At 46.1% G+C, this 14,421-nt stretch overlaps 1 protein-coding gene across 3 annotated transcripts in view; it reads left to right on the plus strand.

Moving 5' to 3' along the window:
• The first annotated feature begins 2,663 nt into the window (after positions 1-2,663).
• KAT6A (lysine acetyltransferase 6A) overlaps positions 2,664-14,421 on the plus strand; it is a 108,680-nt gene continuing 96,922 nt past the window's right edge. For all 3 annotated transcript variants that reach the window (XM_055567008.1, XM_055567010.1, XM_055567009.1), the window contains exons 1-2: positions 2,664-2,774; positions 5,242-6,157. In XM_055567008.1, coding sequence (XP_055422983.1) covers positions 5,558-6,157 — 600 coding nt within the window. In that variant the 5' untranslated portion in view covers positions 2,664-2,774; positions 5,242-5,557. The remainder of the gene's footprint in view (positions 2,775-5,241; positions 6,158-14,421) is intronic.

Raw genomic sequence — 14,421 nt, forward strand, 5'->3', positions numbered from 1 at the left:
ACAATGGCTGTGGCTAGTTTTCTTCCAAATTATCCAAAAGCAAACAAAAGCCATCTTGGTTATTTTCTTCTGAAGACCACACACTCACCTCCCATGAACTCATTTTCTATTCATATGACTTTATCTGTCCTGTTTGGGAAATAAGAACATTGCTTTAGTCTTCTAAAAGAGTCTCTCCCACTTCCTGCCCACAGGTGTATTTTCATTACAAATGTCTCTCATTTTTCCTGAGAATGCATCTATCTAACTCATCTAGAATGGAAAGTGCCCTAATGGATTATTTTCTATCCCCATATTTCTCTCCTAATTTGGGGATGAGGCTTAGTGGTAGGTGAAGAAAAGGGTGATTCTGTAAATCTTACATTACAATTACTGTTATCAGTTGTCAATGGTAGGATACTGAGTTGAAAATGTAAGTTTTTATGTTATTATTGAACGGCCTAGACCATCTATGATGTATAGAGGAATAAGGCTAAGGAGCAGAATGGAGAAAAGCTATAGAGACAAGCAAGTATAAGTTGAGACATAAACAAGAGAGAGCTTGATGGGGGTGCAGGTGGACATTCCACCTCTTCAGTTCAGCTCAGTCAGTTCAGTTCAGTCGTGTCAGACTCTTTGCAACCCCACCGCAGCATGCCAGGCCTCCCTGTCCATCACCAACTGCTGGAGTCTAACCAAATCCATGTCCATTGAGTAGGTGATGCCATCCAACCATCTCATCCTCTGTCATCCCCTTATCCTCCTGCCCTCAATCTTTCCCAGCATCAGGGTCTTTTCACATGAGTCAGCTCTCTGCATCAGGTGGCCAGAGTATTGGAGTTTCAGCTTCAGCATCAGTTCTTCCAATGAACACCCAGGACTGATCTCCTTTAGGATGGACTGGTTGGATCTCCTTGCAGTCCAAGGGACTCTCAAGAGTCTTCTCCAACACCACAGTTCAAAAGCAGTTTCACCTTACTGTTCATTCACTAGCAACACCTTTTTGGACTCTGAACTGCACATAACACTACGCCACTAGAGATGCAAAGAGGCATTCCAGAATATACCTGGGAATACGCTCATAAAACGTAGTTAAAAGGCCATGCAACAAGTGCCACAGGGATAGGGCAAGCGATCAAACTGCAAAAGTTCACGAAGGCAACGTTGGGGAGTGAGCCAGAGCGTGGACTTAAAATGGTAAAGCTGGGATAAATCCAGGAGATGTTTGGGGAGAACAGTCTGGCCGGTGAAATGGTCCTGGGTCGGGAAAACGTGTCCACACAAAAGTATGAGTTATTTCGTCTGTCATCTGTCATGCACTGCCCTTCCCTGGAATGCAGATTAATAAAAAGGTCTGACTCAGTAGTCCCTGCCACCGACGGGACACCAGACAAAGAAAACATCCGTGCGGCCAGAGGAGGACAGACAGAGGAGGACAGACGGGCCGTGAAAAGGGGCCCGTTCTCAGCTCGGCAGCAGATTCGGTAGAGAGCGGGCCGAGCAGGGCCAGGCGCACCGGACCGGGGAGTCGTGGCGGGAGCCCGACAGAGGCTCCAGGCTCAGACGCGCAGCGGACCCGCGCGGGGCTCGCCGCCGATCGCACACCGGCCCCTGCAGAGCGAGATGGCTCTGCGCGGTCCAACAGGTCCCCTGGGGCGGGGAGGGTGAGGTCTAGACGGCGGGGCTCCGCGAGCCGTCCAACTTCCCGCCCCGGCCCTCCCGCCTCGCGCCCTTCTCCTCTTCCTGCGAGGGGATACCGAAGTGATGAACATGGGGGGGAGCACCGACGTGATGAACATGGAGGAGGGGGAACACCGAAGTGATGAACATGGGGGGGAGCACCGACGTGATGAACATGGGGGGGTCACCGAAGTGATGAACATGGGGGGGTCACCGAAGTGATGAAGGGGGGCACCGAAGTGATGAACATGGGGGGGAGGCACCGAAGTGATGAAGGGGGGGGCACCGAAGTGATGAAGGGGGGGGACACCGCAGTGATGAAGGGGGTGGAGACACCGCAGCGATGAAGGGGGGGGGTCACCGAAGTGATGAAGGGGGTGGAGACATCGCAGTGATGAAGCGGGAGGGGGGACACCAAAGTGACGAAGGGGGACACCGCAGTGATGAAGGGGGGCGGCTTCCCCGCCCTCCGCCCTCTCCCGGCCCCGGCTCCTGGGGGCCGCCCGCAGAGGCGACGAGGAGCCGGGCTCGGTGGCTGTAAACACCGGGCGCCATCAAGACTTCGGATCCTACCGGGTTTCCGCGCCGCCCCGAAGCCTCCCCGCCCGGGCGCGGCCCTCCGCTCCCCCGGCGGTGCCATGGGGCTCGCCGCGGCTGCTCCAGCCCCAGGGTGGGGAGCCGCCCGGCCCGGCCCGCGCACGGGCGCCCCCCGGCCGCCGGGGCTCCGCGCGCGCGGCGCCGCCTCCCACTTTGGCCTTTTGTACCGGCCCCACGTGACCCGCGCGGCCGGCTCTTCCCTGCTGCCCCCGCCCCGCCCTCCGGCCTTCCCCGGCGCCCGGCCCAGCTCTTCCCGCTCCGCGGCCGCCTCCCCCACGCCCGCCGCCCGCGCGGCCCCCTCTTCCCCCTCCCACTCGCCTCCCTCCCGAGCCGTTCCCGCGCCCTCCCCCAGGCCGCCGTTCCCTCGCGCCGCCACCCCTCCCCCCGCGGCTGTTCCGCCGCCCCGCCTCCCCTCCCCCCGGCCGGAGCGCACTGTCTCCAAGATGGCGGCCGTGTCAGTTCGGGGCATCTCCGCGGTCCGGCCCAGGGCCCCGGGCGCCCGGCGCTCTCCGCCCCCGGTAAGTAGCCGAGGGGCCGCCCCCCGGCCACCCCCGGCCGCCGAGCCCGAGGCCGAGCCGCCTGGGGGCCCCGCCCCGCCGCCGCGCGGGCCCGAGTGGCCGCTGCAGGCCCCGCCGCGGCCTGCGCCGCCTCCCGCTGCTCTGCGCCAGGCCTCGGGCTGGGGCGCCGCGGCCGCCCCCTCGCGCCCGCCGGGCGCCCGGCGGCCTCCAGCCCGCGGCCCGCGCCCAGCGCCCGGGCCCGGCTCCGCGGAGCGGGGGAGCCGCGAGGGGGCGGCGGCCAGGCCGCGGGCGGGCGGGCGCGCGGGCGGGAGGCCGGCCGGCCGTGGCTCCCTCGGGGCGCGCCCACCGTCCGGCGCCCGCGGCCCCGGTGCCCGCGCCCGGCCCCGGGCCCGGCCGCGCGGCGCGGGCTGACAGGCGGCCGTGCGGGGGGCGCGGAGGGCGCACGTGCGGCGGCGGGTCCGCGCGCTGTCAGCCCGGGGCCGGGGGGCGGCGGGCGCCTGTCAGCGCCGACCTGCCTGGCGGGGCCCCCCAACCCCGCCCCGCGCCCCGCGCCGCTCCCGCCGGGATCCGGCCCGGCTGCGGGGCGCCCGGGAGCGCAGACGAGCGCCGCTCGCAACTCTTTCACGTGATTTCATTGTTAACTTCGTCCCCGGGTTCCGTTCCCGTCCGGTGGGAGCCGCCGGGCCGCCCCCCGCGTCTGCAAGCAAGCCGCAGGCTGGTGCCAACGCCAAGTCGTTGTTGTTTTTAAAGTTTTTCTCGCTCTTTTAAAAAAGAGAGCGCGAAGCTGTGTCGGGGGGTGGAGGGGGGCGGGGGTGGCGGGGAAGGAGGCCCGGGAGGACTGTCGGGAGCGAGGGGGCAGTTTCCCCGAGTTAGAGTTCAAGACTGCAGGCGCTCTGCTCGCCGCAGACCCGGGGCCCCTGCGCGGAGCCGGGAGGCCGGCAGCGGCTGTCATTCATTCTCTCTCCTTACCTGCGGGGCAGGTGAGCCCGTGCGGGACGGGCCCAGCCGCTGAAACTCGGGCTGGAGCCGCTCCTTTCTTTCACCGCAGATTCCCCCCCATAATGAACTCCGACAATGCTATTATGATTTCTGTCCTCTCGAGACGCTTCTCACCCAAATGTAGCTTAGTTCTCTCCGGGGGGTAGCGGGGGGGCGCTTTTCAGCCAGAGTTCATTTAAAAATTAAGTCTTGCCTTAGGTTTGAGTGTTTACTCGAGCCTTTACTTTCTTATCAGAGTTAATAGTACTGTCAGTTTCCTCGCATCTTGTTAAACTTTTTCTTTCGAGTTTAGTGGCACTCTTTAAAGGAAGGATTGCTGTGCGAGCCACTTTATGGCATTGTTTATGTTGTAAAGGCTCCTCAGAATAAGAGTTCTCAGGAGCATTTAGGTAAGGTTAAGTTTATTTTTGGAAGCAAAGGAGTTATAGGGTTCATTATTTTGGTGATTTTTTAAAAGATGCAAAGCTTTCGGGTTCTTTTGTTTGAAAGTGTTACTGACTTTGATCGTGGAGTGGCAACGTCATGTATATGCATAATGTTTGTGTTTTTTTTGTTCATTAATGTTCACTTCAGGACAACAGTCTTGAATCATTATGAGATCTTCTTCTCTTTAGACTACACACAGGCAGTATATTTCACCCCTCTGAACTGTACATTTGATATGTAAATAAGTGTACGTTTGAACCTAGGAATTTCCGGGCCATTTTCGTTTCTAGTTTCTCTATCTGTAGATTGGTTGTGAACATTTTGACAGTTGCTGGACTCTCTCCAATATATTGAATGTTACTAGGAGAAGCTATCACAGCATGTGATTCTTAAAATCTGAATGAAATTGGCTTATTTTAAAATTCTTTAAACACTTTTCACACTTGACTATTTTCATTGTTATTTTGTTTCCATTTGGAACGTATGTAGTAATATTGTAGGTAAAATATGAACTGTGCTGTGTGTCAATTTTGTTTCTTTTACTAGGTGAAACAGTTAAAACATTTTCTCAGTGGTTTTTTGCCTTTCTTATTGACTGTTTCATCCAGTCTACATGTCTGGAATTTTGCAAGGGAAAGATTCACTCTTACTTGCATTGCAAGATTCTTTCTGCTGATTCAGGTAGCTTGTTGAAGTTCTGATTAGTTTGTTGGGGAAAGCTGTCAAGGACGAGTTTCAGTTCATAGCCGGGTGAGTGGAGACTGCCGAGCAGGATAGCCAGCACCCTCTGGTTAGTTGTAGCCTGAGGTCATTTGTAGTGCACCTCATCTTGTTTCCTCATCATTCATCTTTTTTCCTTTTCTTTGTTGTCCCAATGGTTTGCACACATGATTGTTTTGAACAATAATGGAAACATGTTCACACTTTTATAGGTGCTCAGTGAACACTTGCTGTTGGAGTGCTTTAAAGGCTAGGATGCTTCAGTTATAATTTATTTATAAAGTGGACCTTGATAGAAAGCTGACTTTGTTTTGTTTTTCAGGCATAAGATGCACATTTTTCTGCTGGGAATGAGATGTTCTTGAGTTTTTACACCTTTATGAAGAGACCCACATGTGGTGCTATTGAGAAGTTTGTTGGGAAGTTTGAAGACTTTGCAGATAACAGGTTGTTTTGATTTCTAAAATAAAAGTTGGGAGGCCTCTGTTTCGTGAAAGGAGAAAGGACAGAGGCCAGGAAACTTGTATGCTATGGTTAACTGGTTCCCAGCCTCCGCGAATGGTGTTTTCCAAGGTGTGAAACTTACGCAGCATCAGGATAAGGGATAGCGACTCTATGGATATACAGAATCCTTCACCATGGTAAAACTCGCCAACCCGCTGTACACGGAGTGGATTTTGGAGGCCATCAAAAAAGTGAAGAAGCAGAAACAGCGGCCTTCAGAAGAAAGGATATGCAATGCAGTGTCTTCATCCCATGGCTTGGATCGTAAAACTGTTTTAGAGCAACTGGAGTTGAGTGTCAAGGATGGAACAATTTTGAAGGTCTCAAATAAAGGACTCAATTCCTATAAAGATCCTGATAATCCTGGGCGAATAGCACTTCCTAAACCTCGAAACCATGGAAAATTGGATAATAAGCAAAATGTAGACTGGAATAAACTGATCAAGAGGGCAGTTGAGGGCTTGGCGGAGTCCGGCGGCTCAACTCTGAAAAACATTGAACGTTTTTTGAAAGGTCAGAAGGATGTGTCTGCATTATTTGGAGGCGGTGCTGCCTCTGGCCTTCACCAGCAGTTACGATTGGCTATTAAACGCGCCGTTGGCCACGGCAGACTCCTTAAAGATGGACCTCTTTATCGGCTCAACACTAAAGCAACCAATGTGGATGGGAAAGAGAGTTGTGAGTCTCTTTCCTCTTTACCTCCAGTGTCACTCCTTCCACATGAAAAGGATAAGGTAAGAAGGGCGTGCACATGAGTGTTCCCAGAGCTGGGGATACAGCATGCTACAGAGCCACATTTCTAGGATGTTCAATAGAGGTTACATTGGGCATTCAGGGCCCTTTGTGGATAATCACTGCCTGGCTTTTATTGGTGAAATCTAGGTGTGAGAACTCAATACATGTGATTGTTCTAATACTTGGACATATTTGATGCCTAAGATTTCAAAGTGTAGAGTATTGCTCCACCTAAAAGAACATGCTTAGAATTGAAAAGTAACAAGCAACTTTAAAACTGTTCTGAAAAGTTTTTATAATACCTTCCTGCTGAAGTTGCTGAGCAGCCAAAGGCTGGAAACTCTAAGAACCTATCTTCTTCCTTTCTTCGATTTCTTACTAGACAGGAATGAGACTGATTATCCTGACCAAAGCAGTGGCAAAGCAGATTTAGCGATTGTTACTTCTGCTGTTTGTATTCTAATTTTTGGTCGTGTGTTATTGTTTTGCATGCGATGGAGTCCTAAACGTTGCTTATGACAGATGTCGCTGCATGGGCAGGGAATACAGTAGCCCACGTCGCTGGAGCTCGGGGGGTTGGGAGTCAGGGCACAGGCACCTAGTGCGCTGTGCGTATGCCGGTACTTTGTAGAGCTGGAAGTTTCTTTCTAACAGTTAACCTTGGCCCTCAGTAGGTATTCAGGATGGGGAGAGTTGTTAGTAGCTCCTTTTCACATGACCTGGTGTGAGAGCTGTGAATTGACTTCCGGTGCTCAGAGTTGTGGTTCGTGGGGAGTGGTGGTGCTTTAAGGGCGTTGCACACCTTAGTGAACGCCAGCAACACCATCTTCATTTTGCTGAAGACCATGGAGGCTATTTCTAGCATGTTAACAGTCTAAAGTTAATAACATTGAATGTATTTTAAAATATTTGAGGTTTGATCTAGATTCTTGCAATTAATAACCCGCCAGTAGATTTTTGTTTAAATAGCAATTGAAAATGAACAGTTTTTTGGATGAAAGTTTTAGAGATCTATTTTAGGGTTCCGTTTTCCCTGTGAACTTTGAAATAGAAGCATTATCTTAACTGTTATTACCCTTAAAATGATTCTAATGGAGTCTTGAATTAATAGGCAGTCCCATTCATAACATGGTTCTGTACCATCGGAACGTTCATTAAGGGTGTATTGAAAATTCAAGGTGGACAAGGAACTGAAATACTTCATTCTGCAGTTCAGTGCTGTAAGGATTGTATGAATTGTTTCTTGATCCCATAGCTGAAGTTAAATGAAATAGAACAATTGATTTCAACAACTGTTATCAAATGATCTCTAGGTTTACTGCCTGGAAATGGGAAATACTTTATAGTTTAGAATGAAATCAGTGTCACATCTGTGAATTGGGTATTATAAATTCTTGTTAGAACTACTGAGTGCTTTAATTTCTCTTGCTTGAATTAGGTATTTTAATTTTTAAAAATGTTAGCCATACATAAAATGTCAGTTGTGCATATCTTTTTTTAAAGGTAGTTGATATAGTACAGTGTAGGATAAAACTGAGTCTTATCACCCTAAAGTTGTACTTTTGAAGGGACTTTTGAAAACCATCTAGTCCAACAGTCCTTATTTTGCTGCTAGACGTTTGCATTAAATTTAATCCAGTAGAGGTCTGCTGGTTTGCTTTGGTTAGAAATATCTCTTTGGCTACATAACTTATTTATTATACACTATTATAAACCAAAGTGACTGACTGTGGAAAAAATAAGTTTTGTTGAGTAGATTTTTGTGTATTTGTACTGGTCTGATTGGGAAGCCAGTTTATGGTAGTTATCTACAAAGTTAGGGTTGATGAGATCTGTTATATATTTTTTAATAGGAGTCTTATTTTCAGGGGTTAAATTTTCTGTGTGACTTTCTCCAAAGATATGAAAAGCTCACATTGAAAATCATAATGCAGTAAACTTCAGGGCAAGGAATTATTTCTCCTATGAAGAGATTATGTTTGTTCCTTTTGTTGTATTTAACTACTTTCTTCGTTTTTAAAAAACTGTCCAGTCAGTTCCCATTTGGAATTGATTGATTGCTGTTATGAACCTAGATGTTCTTTAAAAAATTATCCAGATTGTATTTGATAATAGAAGTAATTATGAATGCAGCAAATAGTTGCTGAGCGCCTGCTGGGGACCGGGTGCTCCGCTTGGAGCTGCAGTGGCCTTACCTGTGGTCCGCAGGGCGGTGTCCTGCCGGTCTGCGCGGCTGTGGCTGAGCGATCGAGTGCAGGGACTGGAGTGGCCTGAGCAAGTAAGTTCCCCTTTACTTGTTTCTGTGTCAGCTCTAACTTCTGATTTTTTCTTTTTAATTGTGATGTTAACCTTTGGAAGGAGCTATATCTTAACTTTTCAGCAACTGAGTGGTTTTTGCTTTGCTCTGAAAGTGAGATGGCTGTGTACAAAAAATTTTGAGAGCTTTTGTGAAGACACTTGAGCTAAAGTGTGTTTTCACATTGATAAACAGGAGAGTCTGGAGATATTGTGATTAAAAAGTTTTATCCATGTTATAAGGGAAATTTCTGTGCTAACTTTAGGGTGTGGTAGTTTATAGTGAATTTGTTTAACTTAATGATTTGTTTATACTGGGCGCCAGGCATTACTTTACAGCCACACATAAGTTAACTCGTGTGATCCTCATACGGCGCAATGAGATAGGTGCTGTTATTTTACAGGTGAAGAAACTGAGGCATAAGAGCTTCAGTAACTTGTCCAAGTCTCAGAGATATTAGGTGACAGACAGGGCGAGGTTTTGGCCTTGGGCATCCTGGCTCCAGAGTCCTTGTCCCAGAGATGCCTGCTGCTCCCTGAGAGTCGTTGGGCGTCACGCCTGTCACTGCGTCCGGCACAGTTGTGCGTGTTGTTGGTGTTAACTGCGAGGCACAGGGAGGAGGACATGTCCCGAGCTCCCCTCACACTGTTTGCATCCCTTTCTTCTCTTTCTGTCATGGAATGGATTCTGAATTTGATTTCAAACCAGCAGTAAGAATGTAGCAGAAGTAAAAGATTATGAATAATTTATTTTTGTATACCTGAGATCTATAACTAAAAAATAGTTTGGTATATGTGACTTTTTTTTCCCTTATTTTTCTATGTGTATTAATTTTCATTTCAGATGGCCCTGGAGTCTTCTGATTTGTAGTTTGGGGTTGGTTGCGTGGCTATAATAGAGTGCTTTAATTTGGGACAGAATGTTGCTTTCCCTTGAATTATGGGCTGTAGGTGAGGGTGGTGTGTGTAACTGGCTTAAATAAGAACTTCCGCTTGCAGATTTCCTTTTTTTTTGAAATAGACATTCCTGTAAGAAAATTTGTTCATTTACTTCTATTTATTCAGTAAGTGTTTAGGTGCCTACCACGAACAATGCATTTATGATTTAGGTCCTGTTGGGGATTAAGGCAGACAGCATAGAAATGGGCAATAACTTTTTTTACACCATTGTTTTAGTTCACAAAATATAACTTTTAGTTTTTACATTCACTGTTTTTTGGTGTAACAATTAGGTGCGTGAATCTCTTGAGAAAGAATAAGATATTTCCTGGGTGAGGCTAATTATTACCTGAGATTTGAATGGTCCATTAAAAGAATTACTTTGGACACTGAATCTTGGAAGGATCCATTTCCCTTTCAGGAATAATTTCCACCTTCATTTCAAATTTCTGGGTTTGTTTTATACGCAGAACAATGTACTTGAATATCTTTATTTTGTGTTCCATATACTAATCCAGAAAACTGCTCCTGCGGCGGTCAGCTGGATGAGGAAGCTGTTGACCTGTGAAGTCTTGTGGAGCAGAATTATGCTTTGCTGAAGCATTCCAGTTGGGAAGGAAAGAGAAGATACTGTCAGCCAGTGTTATTGTTTAGGTCATTACCCAGCTGAGTGACTTGGAGCCAAAAGATTAAATGATAAATTGCTAGCCTTCTAAGATAAGTTGTATTGAAATGCAGTAAACTCTTAGTAGAGTCCAAACTATTCTGTGTAACTGGAACTTGGCATTTTAAGTGCATAGAATAAATGAGGCTTTGACAGGAACTTTGATTTTTGATGTAGAGATGCTGATTAGAATGGAAATATATTTTCAAGTTAGGATAGTTAAGAGTGAGAGTTTTGATTTAGCTATTTGGAAATGGCCTTAATCATAAAATTGTTTCACATTTTGTGTGTTAGAATAGTGGATCTGATAAAATTGTTTATAAGTGTAAGCTTGGTAATGTTTTCAGATATTTTGTTGCTATGGTACTTTATAGTAATCATCCATGCTGTTAAATTCAGGGGTGCGTTTCCTGCTTGGCAGAATGCTTGTCTACTTAAAACATGCACACACATAGCAAATACCAGAAAGCAAAGACGCTACAGAGAGGGCGAGATGACACAAATTAGTAGTAAAAGTGGAAAAAGTTCTCAATTTAAAATCCTTATGAGAGCACGCAAGCAAGTGTATTTTATAGTATAATTATTAGGAAACTCTTTAAGATGCAAGTTTTAATTCTAATTCTGTGGGAGAAGGAATGGAGGATAATGACAGCTGTATCAGTCTTTAAGTGAAGAAGGGTTACTGTAGAGAAAATTATCCTAACCATATGTTGCTGACTTTTTTTTCAAGTAATGGCAAAGATACAGCAACGTGAATATTGTAGATTTTGTAATGTCACCGAGTTTGCAACTGATTCATCTCAATAATTGTATTTTCTTACATTATAGTTAATTACATTAATTGTAATTACAGTATTGTACATTTTTATGTCATTGTTTATACCATTTTTTGATGACCCTTAAATGTCCAGGGTCCTGAGGAGAAGCTGGCCAGAAATAAAAATTTGTTCCTAACAAGTCATTGAGGTGGGTTAAATATAAATGTGTGTGTGTGTATGGTAGTCGCTCAGTCATGTTGGACTCTTTGTGACCCAGTGGACTGTAGCCCACCAGGCTTCTCTGTCCATGAACTTCTCCAGGCAAGAATACTGGAGGGGGTTGCCATTCCTTTCTCCAGGGGACCTTCCCCACCCAGGGATCAAACCTGGGTCTCCTGCATTGAAGGTAGATTCTTCATCATCTGAGCCGCCAGGGAAGCCCTAAATATAAATTTGGTTAATATAAATTGACTTGGTCTCAGCAGACTTGTTCTTATTTAAAAAAAAAAATTAAAAATAACTCAGGCAGAGGTATGTTTGTGATACAATATTTATTTAAATAGTCAGTTATACAGATATTTTTTGGTCTTCAAGTTAGCCTGTGAGCTCTGTGTGCACTGGTTGTTTTCAACCCATGATATACCCTGAGAGAAAACTTGAGCCACTAAAACAACCTTTGATTTAGTCATTGCTGATCAAAACCTCTCTACTCAGCTACTTGTTGAGTCATTAAGTCGTGTCAGACTCTTTGCGACCTCATGGACTATGTAGCCTGCCAGGCCCCTCTGCCCATAGGATTTTCCAGGCAAGAATACTGGAGTGGGTTGCCATTTCCTTCTCCAGGGGATATTCCTGGATCAGGGATCGCACCTGTGTCTCCTGCATTGCAGGCAGATTCTTTACTATGGAGTCACAGTTGCTAGCACTTGGCTCTTTCTTGGGCTGCTGCTGCTGCTGCTGCTAAGTCGCTTCAGTCGTGTCCGACTCTGTGCGACCCCATAGACGGCAGCCCACCAGGCTCCCCCGTCCCTGGGATTCTCCAGGCAAGAACACTGGAGCGGGTTGCCATTTCCTTCTCTAATGCATGAAAGTGAAAAGTGAAAGTGAAGTCTCTCAGTCGTGTCCAACGCTTAGCGACCCGATGGACTGCAGCCTATCACACTCCTCCATCCATGGGATTTTCCAGGCAAGAGTACTGGAGTGGGGTGCCACTGCCTTCTCTGCTTTCTTGGGCTAGCTTCTTGTAAATTGATGAAATAAATGGAAGAAATTAAGGAAGACATCAGATAGTACAGCAGATTGCTTTGGGAGTAGAGACTTAGATGATCTAACTTCTTTCTTTGCCCTGTATCAGGAGGCCAAGGAACTGGAAGCAGTTGCTTATAGAAACTATTAATAGGTAACATTTGTTAAGGCCTGACCATGTGTTGGCCACTGTTCTGAGTGCTTCAGCATGTACTTTCTTATTGAAGTCTCAGAAGAACTTTACATGGTTAAGTTTTATAGGCATAGTATATTTATATAATAGCTATTTAATAATACAAATTTTCATTATGGCATCTCATAAAACAGTAAGATGGAAGATACATGTATGCCAAATATATTATCTTCTTTCTTATTCTTCTGCCTGTCTTTTATTCAGTTTATCCAGATACCTGGGCCAGCACTTTTTTACATTGTATTTAATGTTAATACTGTGAAGCAGATAGATAACAGAAACTGTGTAATGAATCTGGAAAAAAAAAAAATTGTATCATTCCAGGCCTCTTGCAGTTGTAAGACTCTCCTTCAGATATTTTTTTCTCTTGCTATTTAGAATACTGGTGAAAGTATAATTACACTGACCTGGTTCTCAGCTGTGTGAAAGGACTGAATCTGGGTGCCAAGTTTGCTGGTTAAACTAGAGTTAAAAAAATTTTTTTCTGGTGAACTGAGAAGTGTTTTTTAAACTTATAATGCTTTTGAAACTTTTTAAAGGATCAGATAAATGTTAGGTATGGGAACCAGCTGTGAGCCTCATTCTAGTAAAGCTCTTTACAGGCTGGCTGCTCAGGGGTAGAGTCAGCACACCAGGGTCTGCAGCAGGTGAGTTAGACCTGCAGCGACTTCACCTTCTGCTTCTCCAGCTGGGGTAGGATTTGGACTCCTTTGGCTGCAGCTGATGGAGAAGGAAATGGCAACCCACTCCAGTGTTCTTGCCTGGAGAATCCCAGGGGCAGAGGACCCTGGTGGGCTGCTGTCTTTGGGGTCACACACAGTCGGACACGACTGAAGCGACTTAGCAGCAGCAGCAGCTGCAGCTGGTTCCCAAGAAAATCTGGGTTTTTCTTCTGGGTTTTTCCTTTGACAGGAATGTCAAAGTTCCCAACAGATGGCTTTCATCAGCACTTTACATAACTCTGTAAATTCAAGTCCAAAGAAATACTTTTGGCTTCATTAGGGAACAGGTGAAGAAACAGTTCATAGCATGGCACTATTTGGTTTAGGGTTGAAATTAAGCATGGAGATTACAGGAGTGTAGCATTTAGATTTGCAGAATGCCATTCTGGGCCAAAATAGTTTTTAACTGTTAGCAATTACAGAAAAGGACCTGCTGTGAAAAAATAAGTCTGGCTGTGTAGTGTTGAGTAAGTTGTATTTTTCAAGTATGATATATTTTATATATTTATTTACATTTTATATGTTTTATATTAATTTTTAATTAAGTATGTTTTTATTAAAGTATATTATTTTTATTTTGAATAATGCATACAAAGTATGGATAAATTCTCAGGAAGAAAAAGAATACAGTCATCTGCATTTTGTAAAACTTGGAGCCAGTAGCCATCTTGGATAAGGATGATTCTAATCTTATTTCACAAACAGAGAAGCTGAGGTCCAGAGAGGTTTATGAGTTTTGTTTAATGCCACACGGCAAGTTAAATCACATCTGTTGGTGATGTGATCAAGCCCTTCTCAGTTCTGTGCTTTTTTCATTAGGCTGTAGTACTGCTTTATAGTTTTAAGAGAGGAAAGACTATAAAATAACATTGTTAGAAATCTCTTCTTTGATGGAAACCATAGGATGAACCCTGGTGTAGAGAATTTTGTTGGTTTTTGTAAACCACAGATACATAAAACTGCTTGTTTCAGTGTTTGAAGACTCTGGAAAGTTGAACAGGTTTTTTTGGTGGGGGGAGACTGAAGAGGAATTAGAAAGTTTTCTTCCGTTTTAGGTAAATATTATGAGAACATGTTCAGTTCAGTTCAATCGCTCAGTCGTGTCTGACTCTTTGCGACCCCGTGAATCGCAGCATGCCAGGCCTCCCTGTCCATCACCAACTCCCAGAGTTCACTCAGACTCACGTCCATCGAGTCAGTGATGCCATCCAGCCATCTCATCCTCTGTCGTCCCCTTCTCCTCCTGCCCCCAATCCCTCCCAGCATCAGAGTCTTTTCCAATAAATCAACTCTTTGCATGAGGTGGCCAAAGTACTGGAGTTTCAGCTTTAGCATCATTCCTTCCAAAGAAATCCCAGGGCTGCTCTCCTTCAGAATGGACTGGTTGGATCTCCTTGCAGTCCAAGGGACTCTCAAGAGTCTCCTCCAATACCACAGTTCAAAAGCA

The sequence above is a fragment of the Bubalus kerabau genome, chromosome 2 (assembly GCF_029407905.1).
Source record: "Bubalus kerabau isolate K-KA32 ecotype Philippines breed swamp buffalo chromosome 2, PCC_UOA_SB_1v2, whole genome shotgun sequence".
Taxonomy (NCBI): Eukaryota; Metazoa; Chordata; class Mammalia; order Artiodactyla; family Bovidae; genus Bubalus; species Bubalus kerabau.